Source organism: Podarcis muralis, chromosome Z (assembly GCF_964188315.1).
Source record: "Podarcis muralis chromosome Z, rPodMur119.hap1.1, whole genome shotgun sequence".
Lineage (NCBI taxonomy): Eukaryota > Metazoa > Chordata > Lepidosauria > Squamata > Lacertidae > Podarcis > Podarcis muralis.
Genome location: NC_135673.1, coordinates 14785061 through 14796790, shown reverse-complemented (window position 1 = coordinate 14796790; position 11730 = coordinate 14785061). Strand labels below are relative to the sequence as shown.

General features: G+C 49.7%; 1 protein-coding gene and 1 long non-coding RNA gene across 6 annotated transcripts in view; one reads left to right on the top strand and one right to left on the bottom strand.

The window, feature by feature from the left end:
• The window catches only part of LOC144326143 (uncharacterized), a 231860-nt gene that overhangs the window by 32516 nt on the left and 187614 nt on the right, over window positions 1-11730 (top strand). The window lies entirely within an intron of this gene.
• The window catches only part of RALGDS (ral guanine nucleotide dissociation stimulator), an 89724-nt gene continuing 78857 nt past the window's right edge, over window positions 864-11730 (bottom strand). For 4 of the 5 annotated variants that reach the window (XM_028714261.2, XM_028714258.2, XM_028714260.2 and 1 more), the window contains exons 10-19: window positions 11491-11568; window positions 10548-10634; window positions 9690-9722; window positions 9047-9168; window positions 7688-7783; window positions 6186-6390; window positions 5795-5881; window positions 5432-5677; window positions 4751-4865; window positions 864-4097 (exon numbers count right to left, since the gene is read on the bottom strand). In XM_028714261.2, the coding sequence (XP_028570094.1) occupies window positions 3922-4097; window positions 4751-4865; window positions 5432-5677; window positions 5795-5881; window positions 6186-6390; window positions 7688-7783; window positions 9047-9168; window positions 9690-9722; window positions 10548-10634; window positions 11491-11568 (1245 nt within the window). In that variant the 3' untranslated portion in view covers window positions 864-3921. The remainder of the gene's footprint in view (window positions 4098-4750; window positions 4866-5431; window positions 5678-5794; window positions 5882-6185; window positions 6391-7687; window positions 7784-9046; window positions 9169-9689; window positions 9723-10547; window positions 10635-11490; window positions 11569-11730) is intronic. The other variant, XM_028714259.2, reaches the window with a different exon arrangement.

The following is an 11730-nucleotide window of genomic DNA, read 5'->3' as shown; positions in this document are numbered from 1 at the left end:
CACGCTCAACCAGAAAGAGGAGTTGTCTGCTGGGTCCCTAGACTTAGGCCCATGAGTTACATTCGGTCTGTTTCAGCATCACTTCAGTTATCTACAGTGCTTTTTTTCTAGGGGGACGCATACCCCTAAGCATTTTGTGAATCTAAGTTTGGCCTCATTGAGGCACAGTATTTCAGTATGAGTAAGAAAATGAGAGTACCCCTAAACATTTTTTAAAGGGGAAAAAACACTGGTTATTTATAACCCTACAATAACATTCCTGTAGGAAACTATGAAAAATTATTTGTTTTCTTTATTTCATATTTCTTACTGCTGTTTTAACTTCAGGACAGTTGAAATTTTAAAAATATATGTATAGCCCCACCCAAAAGTTTCAATTTCTATGCAGTATAAGAGAAAGTAGCAGTTCCTTTTCTCGTTCTCCTGCTAATCAGTTTCACTGGATGAGCCCACCTGAATTAACAGTGTTACCAGAGGGGAGGAAAAGAACACCTTTCTACCTACCCCTTGCAGTTTTTTTAAAAACTAGCATGCCTCTCCTTCATTTAATAATGAAGTGGTGCTTCCAAGTAAGAATTGATTGTGGGCTCAGCGTGGTTCATGCCACCCTCATCTGAACACCATCCTGGTGGTTATTGTTTTCCTATTCTCATGTTAAGTGCAGGGGGATACAGGACAGTGTTTTGTAGCGGACATTGCAGAAAACTCACATGAGCATCAGTGAATGAACTTCCGTACGTGGCAGGGAAGCACCCAAATCTCCGTTCTTACAGCCTCTCCTGCTTTTCCAGTTCAATAGCATCCTTTCGGGGGGGGGGGGATAACTGTTTGCTCACGGCACAAAGAAGCTGGGAACAACTTGGTCCTTTGCCTCAAAATCAGCATTTTTATTGAAAAAGGCTAATTGCATTGCTGTATACAATCACACCAGGTAGTGTGCTACTTCAAGGAAATTGGTACAAAATATACCTCATGTACAGTCACCAACATGGACCACACACTCACGTACACACACACACACACACACACACACACCCTAGCAGCTGTGGACTCTGTTGTCACACTCCAATGAAATGTAGGGAGAAGCAGCAGCTGTTAAGGAAGAAAGTTTCAGGAAGAAGTGTTTGTGCAGTGAGGAAGAACTGGGTGTGGGGGGGAAGTTTCTGGAAAAGGGACATGTATAAAAAGGAATTACTGGAAGCCTAGCAGGGAAGCAGTGTCACAACTCCAGGCCTGAGGCCTTTTTTTGTGTGCACAAGGATTTTGTGGGTGAACATATCCAGGGAACCTGGTGCAGGTCTAGCAAAAAGTTCTGCACTGGCTGATCCACAGAGAGAGTCCTTGACAATGGCTGGCAACAAAGGCCACAGGTCCCCATCCTCCCAGCCGGCAGCAAAAGGGGATGGAGACAAAAAGGAAGCTGTTCTGTTGCTTAAAGCCACCAAAAGTGAAAACGCAAGGAAGCCACTGTTCTACAAAACGGATAGGGGAGTATCTTCCAGCGTTTGTCTAAACAAGAAGAAATAAAACCTTATTTACAGGATCAACACCAGAAGCAGATTGGACAGTAAATGTGGGATAAAGATAAGACAGCCCACTGCTGCCTTCAAGGAGACTATCCGCTCCCTTCATAGGCAGAGCAAAGCCGATTGCCTTTCAGATAATGCTGTTTTGGTGTAGGGGGTTGGGTGGGGGTGTTTTAAAAGAATCCCCCAAACTCTGGGCTTATAAAAACAGGTCTGGCAACTGGAGAATTAACAGCCCTCTTTTCTATGAGATCCTGAGCAAGAAAGCAGATGACTTCTGAGGATTAGGTTAAGAGAAGCTCTCATAAGGCTAAGCCAAGAAGGTGCCCTTTAGCTGATGCTTGGCTCCCAACCTCTAGATGGGAGGCAGGACTCCCATCCACACCTGGATGGCACCACCTTAGATAGGCCAGCTCTAGAACCAGAAATTGCAAAGCCTGCACAGACAAAGATGTTGCAGATTCTCAATTACTTACACCTCATTCACTCCCATGTTTCTAGCTGTGCTCATTGTGGTTCTTTTTAAGACAAACAACTTTCCCGTTAGTCGCCTGTACCAAGTGTATCACCAAGGCTGCTCCAATGGAAGTCCTGAGGTGTTGAGGACTCTAGCTTAGTCACTTTTATGATTATGAGTGTGCTGTGGGTCTGTTTGCTCCCTCCAGTCGTATAACCACAGTGACACAGACAGACGCAAGCTCACACAGAGCGCAAAGGAGGCAGCAGAATTTTGGAGCTTGGAGAGGATCTGCATGGCCTCTTCATAGTGTTTAGTGAAAAGCTCGTGGCAATATTTTAGTGGTAAAGATAAAATTAGAAGACATTTTCCCTTGCCATGTGGGGGGGGGCAGAGGTGGGTTGGGGGACACCTGCAGATAAAATAGGCAGTGGTCAGGAACGATGTGAGTTAAGAGTCCAGCAACTTTGGGGGGTGGGGAAGGCAAAGGTTCACCCTCCTTGTGCTAATGCACTTTTGACTCCACCCAAGAAACCCTGTCTGAAATGTCCTGTAAGTTTCAACAAAGGAGTATGTAGCATATTCCCCCATTCACACACTCAAAAGGTCTCACACAATTCAAAAACATAAAACTGACCACGCTAACGGATATTTAAACAGTGTTAGTAAAATGTACAAATCCAACCAGTCTATTTACACAAGCAATAAATATTGGGAGTGGGGTGGGGTGGGGTGGAACATTAGTAAATTCATTTTGAGATTCTCTTTACAAAAAAAAAATCTGATCACATCAGACAATAGTCCACAGACCCTACTTCACTGTCAAAGGTTCTTAGTCCATTAAACACACACAAGAAAAAAACTGGAGTGGCACTTCCCAAGAGGGAGGGGGGCAGTTTCCTTGCAACCCTTTAGAGCAAATCACTTCGCCCTCCTCCCACCTCATCCTTCTCTCCACCCAAGGTCCTTATTTACAGTGTGTTTTGTACAAAAACCAACTTCCTTCAACTCCTGCCTCTGTTGGCCAGCGGAGGCGTTTTGTCATAGAAACACGCTTGCCATTTTTGATCTTTGGTGGAGGCTCTTAATGGAAAGGGGAGGGGGAAGGAGTTTGGAAAAGTTCAAAAAAGTCTTGAGTGGGTTGACCCTATTCTGGCACAGGATCCACCTTCGCTGGTGGCCTTAAATCCACACGAGGAATCCACAGGGCCCTCCATGTGGACAGGCAGCGGTGGGGGAAAGTTTCAGACTCCTGTTGAGGACAAAAAAAGTGCATTTCCGGACCAATTCCAGGCAGTGAGTTCGCTTGACCAGGACAACCAAGAAGGAACTGTATCCAGGAGCATGGAAGATGAAGACAGTCATTGTCCCACACATGGGCTCGCCCCAATCTCCTGAACTCCCAGTCCCCAGCCTCTGCTCGGGTGCATCTTAGCAGAGGACGGAGAAAGCAAGACCCCCTTAGCAGCACCACGCTGATCGGTGTAGACACCTAAGGCAGGCTACGGTTTCAGGCAGCCACATAAGCTTGGCTTGCACCATGGAAAGGTGTTGTGTTTTTTTAAATGGAAAATAAAAATGTCCTCCTCGTTGTTGTTGTTTTTAAAAAAGACGAGATGCAGACCTGATTTAAAGGCAAGGGGGGCCAGCTGCTGCCAACGCAGAGAGAGAGAAAGCGCGAAGAGCAACGTGCAGGAGCGGCGTTGCTGCTAAGGGATCCCGCTTCCAATTTCCAGGGTTTCGGCTGGGGCACCTCCTTGGCAAGATGGAGAAAAGGGTCAAGGCTGCCGGGCTGGGGAGATCAATCACATCATCTCTCACACACCTGCCCCCAACCCCATGGCGTTTAAGACAGACTGGTAGCCAAGAGTGGAACAGCACTGAGTTGGTGAGGGGGCAAAGCCCGTGGGTGGGGCAGGCGACCCTCTGCCCCAGGGGTTAGAAGATGCCTTTGGCAATTTTGAGGCCTTTCTGCTTCATCCGTGGCAGCGTGGAGCTCGATCCATGCTTGATCTTGACGGCCTTGGAGAAGCCTCTCTTCTTGAGCACAAAGTCGTAGTTGGCAGCAGAGTTCATGGCGTAGAAGACATTGGCGTTGTCCGGGATTTTCAGTTCTAGGGGGACAAGGGGGGGAGCGGGAGAGAAGAAGTCAGGTTCAAGGACTGGGCTTTTAAGGAGATGCTACGGAGAGGGGACGCGGGTGGCACTGTGGGTTAAACCACAGAGCCTAAGACTTGCTGATCAAAAGGTTGGCGGTTTGAATCCCCATGACGGGGTGAGCTCCCATTGCTCGGTCCCTGCTCCTACCAACCTAGCAGTTTGAAAGCGCGTCAAAGTGCAAGTAGATAAATAGGTACCGCTCCAGCGGGAAGGTGAACAGCGTTTCTGTGTGCTGCTCTGGTTCGCCAGAAGCGGCTTAGTCGTGCTGGCCACATGACCCGGAAGCTGTACGCCGGCTCCCTCGGCCAGTAAAGCAAGATGAGCACCGTAACCCCAGAGTCGGTCACGACTGGACCTAATGGTCAGGGGTCTCTTTACCTTTACAGAGAGGGGAACAGCTCCAATTCCCACCAGCCCCAGCCAGCATGGCCAATGGTCAGCATGGCCAACCAGGTACCCAAATTGGAAGCCACGAGCAGGACTCTTAACTGCAGCGGCACTTCTTCTGACTTGCAATTCCCAGCAACTGGCGTTGAGAGGCACACTGCCTCTGACTGTGGAGGGAAAACATAGCCATAATCGTGGCTAAGTAACCACGGCACCTCACCTCTCTCTTCTGAGATGATCTGAATGAGCTCATAGTCCTCCGGCCGGTCCCCATCCAGATTATGTTTGGCCATGGCTTTACGGATCACAACCGGGGTCTTGTCCTGGCTGGTTACCTGGAAAATATTAATGTAAAAAGAAAAACCCACATTTAGGCAATCACCTACTCTTGAATCCTGAAGGCCCCAGGTTCACTTGCCCATGGCACCTCCAGGAAGGGCTTGGAGGTAACCTTCCTTGAAACTCTGGAAGGCTACTGCCTGTCAGTGTTGACAGTACTGAGCAAAATCGGCCCATGGTCTGACTTGGTATAAGGCAGCTTCCAACGTTCATCAGGAGCATCTAGAGTTCAGTGGGCAGAGGATCTGCTTTGCCTGCAGAAGGTCCCAGTTCAATCCCTGGCATCCCCTAGGAGGGCTGAGATAGGACTCCCTGCCTGAAATCCTAGAGAGCCTCTGCTGGTCAGTGTAGGAAGTACAAAGGCAGATGAGCCGATGGTCTGACTTGGTTTAAAGCAGCTTCCTAAGGACTAGCACAGGACATTTAGTGAGCAGATATCCTAGGCAGGCTCTTTACATTTGCACCCAAAAGGCTTCCCGAAAAAACCCTCCGGATTTCGAAGTGCGCCCAACTACCCACCTCACAGAAAAACAAAGACCCCTCCTCATCAAAAGACCCTCACCAGAATGCTCTTGTACATGTTTCCATTCTCCACGGCCAAGCTGACCCGGATGATGCAACAGTCGTCAATTTGCTGGTTATAGAGGGGCAAGGAGAGAGAGGAGTAGCTGGAGATGCCTGAGACAGAGCGCTTGTGGGTGCGGGAGGCTGTCACTGGCGTGGAAGAGACAGAGGAGGAGGAGGCGCTGCTAGAACTTGAGCCAATTCCAGAGGTGTCCAGGGAGGAAAGCGAGGTGGATTCCCAGAACTGCGGAGGGAGGAGAGAAAGAGGGGAGAGAATTAAAGGGCTTTATTTAAGCCTCCTGCAACACAGCGGGTGTTTCCTTTTCTGCCTCCCCAGGTATTCCTTATTGAGAAAAATCACCTTTCTACTACAGGCAGTGCTCAGGGGCACCCCCTCCTGGCCAGAAGCGGAGTTGAACGTCTGGGCATCCAGGGCGGGAAGGTAACACTAATGGGGCGGGATAAATTACATTTCAGAAACACGCGGCGGCTTGCAAGACACAGGCCCCTCCCACCTCGAGCACAGGAGGGGGAGGGGCTCATATCAGCTCCGCCCGCCCGCCCCGCCCACCGCCAACAGCCTCTGAAGCCTGCTCCCTACAGGCGTTTGCCTTGGGACAGAAGGATTTCCAGGCCTGCCCGTTCCAAAACCTGCCCCCTGCCCCCAGAGCGAAAGTAGGCCTCTCCCCCGACAACGGGGCACACCTGCCCCCCTGGGCGCAAGCGGGGCCTAGCAGGACGCTGTCTTGTACCTTCTTCTCTTGACCCTCGGGAGAGTCGGGGATAAAGCTGATGTTGATCTCCTCCACGTCGGAGCTGCTGGAGCCGGCCGACGTGACACTGACGGAGTCAGCCATGTCCCCACTGCACAGGTAGGGACCGCACTTCAGCTGGTCAAAGGACTTGGAGTGGGAGCTGCCGCTGGCACAGGAGGATTCGGTGCTGGGGGCCTGCCGGCTAGGAAGAACAAGGAAAGCAAATAAGCAGCTTTCAGGAAGGGGCCCAGGTGACTCAAGGCAGAAGGCCCCAGGTTCACTCCCCAGTGACATCTACGCTCCCTGCTTCGAACCCTGGAGAGCTGCTGCCGGTGAGTGTAGACAGTATTGTGCGAGACAGGAACATTCTAAGCTAGGCCAGTAGTCTAATTAAAATGAGGCTTCAGTTCAGAACCATGAGGACTAGGATCTTACCTTGTTTTTAAAGGAAGAGCTCTAGCATGCAGAACATTGCAAGCAGAAAATTGCATGCTCAGTCACCAGCATCTCCAGATAGGCTTGGCAGAGACTGCTGCCAGTCAGTGTAGATAATATTGGCTAGAGCCATGGTGATGTAGTGGTTGGAGTGTTGGACAAGGACCCGGGAGACCAAGGTTTATATTCCCCCTTCAGAAGGTCCCAGGTTCAATCCCGACAGGCCTTGGGCTTAAAATAAAACAAGGGTACTCAAGCCAGTAGGATGTTAATTAAAATTGCATTAACTAGCTTTGGGTCCCCAGATGTGGTTGGACTGCAACTCCCATCATCCATGACCAAGCTGGCTGGGGGGTGATGGGCATTGTAGTCCAACAATGCCCGACAACCCACTGTTACAAGTAACCCCTCTAAGCTAGCCCATCCCCAAAGTTGGAGGAAAAATTCAACTCCAGTCTAGTTGGCTTCTGGAAGGGGCCAATGTACATTCTTGGCTTGTGCCTCATGCAGCAAAAGAGAGAGAGAGACAGAGAGAGAGAGAGAGAGTTCTGCTAGCCTCAGTATAAAGGCAGCTTCTTCCTGTCTCCTCAAGTTCTTGATGACGCCTCCTCATTTCACCTGAAGGCAGCCACTGCAGCAGTGGTACACTCTGGTGTGAGATGCCAGCTCCACTGGGCACCTCCTGCCCCTGAACTGTGCGGATGGTCATTATAGGAATGTCTATGCCTGAGTTTAGATTTTTATTTTCCTCTTCCCTCCTTGTCCTTTTTTCCTTATGTGTTGTGGAGGGCTGTTTTTTGTTTTTTTAAAAGAAGATTGGAAACCTGTGGGCAGGGACTGTCTTGTTTTCATTGTATTATAAGCTGCTCCGGGAGCCATTTTGGCTGAAGAGCAGGGTATGAGTGTTCTAAATAAAGACATAAATAATAAACAATTTCTGCAGCCAGGGTGTCTCTCAAAGCTGCTCTCTAGCCCCAACTTGTTTTAAGCTGGCTCTTAAAATGAGGGCCCAGAGATGCCCCTGGAGCAACACTGCACTTTGGGATCGATCCACAAGGACTTACTCGCTCCAGCGCTTGATGATCCCTGTGTTTTTCTTCGCCTTCAGGGTGTTGCTGGCTGACTCCGACAGGGGCTCAATCTCACAGGAGAGGCCGTAGCTGGAAGGAACGGAGAGAAAGGACACTGGTTGCTGTTTGCATCGACTCTGAGCCTCTTGCCTCAAGAGCTGTTCTCTTCATCCTCCTGCAGGATGGGGGAGACTACAGGCCCAGGGGTGCCAAAGTGGCCTCCCAGGCTTCTCTGTCTGACCCTCCAGACTCTCTTCCTGGGCTCTGCCCTCCCGTTCACAGGCCACACCCTTTCACCAGCCCTGCTCTTGGAAAGGGGGCAATGACTCTTGCCTGCCTACAGGGAGAGATGTGGGGGTGGGCATAGCCTACAGTGTAAAAGGTGAGAGTGATACCTGTTGCTCCACTCACTTTCACCTCTGGCCTTGCCCACCACTGACCTGCTATCCCTGGGAGGTTGATAATGATCATGCACAACACTTGACTGGAAAAGGTTCCTCACCCCTACCCTAAAGGTAAAGGGACCCCTGACCATTAGGCCCAGTCGTGACTGACTCTGGGGTTGCGGCGCTCATCTTGCTTTATTGGCCGAGGGAGCCGGCGTACAGCTTCCGGGTCATGTGGCCAGCATGACTAAACCGCTTCTGGCAAACCAGAGCAGCGCACGGAAATGCCATTTACCTTCCCACCGGAGTGGTACCTATTTATCTACTTGCACTTTGACGTGCTTCGAACTGCTAGGTTGGCAGGAGCAGGGACCGAGCAACGGGAGCTCAGCCCGTCGTGGGGATTCAAACCGCCAACCTTCTAAGTCCTAGGCTCTGTGGTTTAATCCACAGCGCCATCCGCGTCCCTCACCCCTACCCTACCTGATACGTAATCCTTTTTTTCAAAAAAAGGACAAGTTTCTGGTCCTCAAGAGGAACAGCGATGAAGCTGTAAATGGAGCCTCCTATCGAAAGCACCCCAACTAAGCAGGATGTAAGAAGAGACTGGTGCTGGATCAGGCCAAACAGTGGCCTCAATGTGAAGCCCCAGTACAGGAACTGAGTACAATGGCCACTCTCCCCACTTGTGATTTGTGGTAACTGGTATTACCTCTGACAGTGGAGGTAGGGCACAAGAGTCCTGCTGGATCAGGGCCAATGGCCTATCTAGTCCAACATCCCATTCTCACAGTGGCCAACCAGATGCCCCAATGGGAAGCCTGCAAGCAGGACGTAAGCACAGAGCCCTCTCCCCACCTGTGATCTTTAGTGTTCAGCAAAGGTACTTGCTTGGACTGGGGAAGCACACTGGGGGCGGCCCCACGTGATTTAATATTTGAGATGAGGGGGGAAGGAGAGGGCTCACCTCTCTGCCTCACTGAGCCGCTCGATGCTATGGAACCAGACCACAAAGCGATCTTCCTGCGTGAAGTTGTAGTTGTTGCAGGCTGACTGGAGCAGTTTGATCTGGGCAATGACTTCAAACTCCTGCAGGTGGAGAGTGGGGGTGGGGGAAAGCAGGGTTAAACTTGGCTCTCCATACACTTCCTTGCTATCCCAGAAATATCACTGTAAGGGGTCCTATGGCACCCTTCCCTGACCTACAGCCTTCCAGAGTTTCTGGACTACAACTCCTATCAGACCTGGCTGATAAGTCACAAAGCGTATAAAAAGTATTAATGAAACAGGGCAGAGTGCTGTCGTTTAGGGTGCCTGCCAGCCACTTTCCCATCATACTCCATTCCACCCCCCAGCCAGCCATACCCTCCTCCCAGTATACTCCATTCCATCCCCCAGCCCACCTCCAATTTCTGGTTCCCCAACCCCACTGAGCTATAGAGAAATTCTATGGCCATTGAGAATGCTCAGTGCTTGGAAGCCTCGGTTTGGTATGCTGGTTTTATTCTCTCCCTTGTTTACGGCTGCTGCACTTTATTGAGAATTTAAAGCCACCTATAAAACGTTTGCTATTCATCATAAAGTTGGTTAAAAACAACAAAAGTTCTCACCTTCCTCCTTTTCTCAAAGTTGATCAGGCCAGCCTGAAAGAAAAGAAAAGCAGGTCGTTAAAACCCAGCGAATGCCCCACCCCCGTCCCCAGCTGCCCACCGGTTCAATTTCTGAGTATCCAAAATGTGGGAAAACTTTAAGAATAGGTAAATTTGCAGCAAAAATAACAGATTCAAGGATCTAATCAGAAAACTGTACTTTTCTGCAACCATCATTGGATTGTTGCTTTTTAGAAGGGAGAGTTCTAAGCATGATGTGATTCGTAAAAAAGAAGGATTATGAAATGAACCTGGAGATGCCAGGGATTTGAACCCAGAACCTTCTGCATGCAAAGCAGATGCCCTACCAATGAGCCACAAGTCTTTGCTGTACTCTGTTTAACAGGGGTGAGGAACCTATGGCCCTCCAAATGTTGCTGGAGTCCCATCAGGCCCAGGCAGCATTGTGTAACGGTCAGAGATGATGGAAAAAATCACAAGACTCATTTTTCAACGGCACTTGCATTTCAGATTTTCAACTGTACGCCCCTCATGAGCAAGGGCTGTTCTCGTTTTAGTTCTCTGTTTAGGCTTGCAGTTGAAATGGTTTCCCAATAACAAAAAAATGCATTTAGGCACCCCTTTAAAATCTGTAGGAAGCTACAAATGTCCACCAGGGGGCAGTGTGACTACAGGTAAAAAGATCTGCTCATGTGAGACTCTTAGGGAGACCTTATAAGGTTCCATCATGGAAACATTATGCAGTGGTGTGCCATTTCTTTACAGGAAAAAAATTATCACAACAGGGAATGTGGCAAAGGAAAGATTAGTTTGCTTGAAAGAGGGAGCGGGGCGGGGGGAAGGCTTGGTGATACTTACATCCACGTAGTCCTTCATGGCTGTGTCCAGCATCACTAAGTCAGTGAGGAAGGTGCCCAGGTAAGGGATGGTGCCTTGCATCACGCCCTGTAACAGGAGCCAAGGGGTTAAGATCAATGAGAGAGCCACCGTGTCCAGAGAGTCCCAACATGGGAGTTGGTTAAAAAATGAGAGATAAGGAAGCTTTGGCCCTCTGGACTTCAACTGCCTATGTTTCTGGGTCACTGGCAATGCTTGTAGGGGCTGATGGGAAATGTAGTTCAGCCATGTCTGGAGGGCCAAAGCTTCCCCGCCTGTAATAAAGAGGATTTCCACCACCACACATCAGGACCAAAGGTTCCACAAAATATGGAGTGCACCAAGGTCCCCCGGGCTTGATCTCGGAAGAGGTATTCCCTCCACTCTCACTATAGGGGCAGCCTTCCATCTTTTGCTAGCAGAAAGGAATGCTGCAACTTAGATCAGCAGGCCTCCAGCCCTCCAGACATTGCTGGACTACAACTCCCATCATTCCCAATTATTGGCCAGTGCTAGCAGCAAGGGCTGATGGGAGTTTGAGTCCTGGAGGGCCACAGAGGTTCCTTACCCCTGGCTTAGAAGGATCAAGTGAGAAGGTGAAATGAAAAACCTATTTCTCTAACCAAGAATCTGAAATTCTGCTGATATCTCCAATTAGAACAGACTTATGAATCTGGCTTGGTATTTCTTTATTGCATTTATATCCCATCTTTCCTCCAAGGAGCTAAAGGTGGCATACATAGTTCTCTTCCTGTTCTACCCACACAACAACCCTGTGAGGTGGGTTAGGCTGGCCTGAGGCTACGCAGTGAGCTTCCAGTGAGGATTTGAATCATGACCTCCCAAGTCCTAGTCTGGCACCCTAACCACTAAACCACACAGCCTCTCTGGTAAAAAGTCCTATAAAACCCCATATTCGACTCACCATCTCCCGCTGCTGCTGCTGCCGTTTCTGAGCCCTCTTTGGGTTAATCTCTAGGGTGGCGAACTTGGAGGTCCCCTCCTGCATTGCCAAGGAAAGAGAGACAGGGAACCATTAATATGAGAGTCTGGGTGTACAGCTTTCTTTCGAGATGACTGCAGTAATCATCAATAAACAAGAGTGGCAGGAGGGCCACAGTTCAGTCCCTGGTGGAATCTCCAGGTAGCCCTGGAAAAGACTATG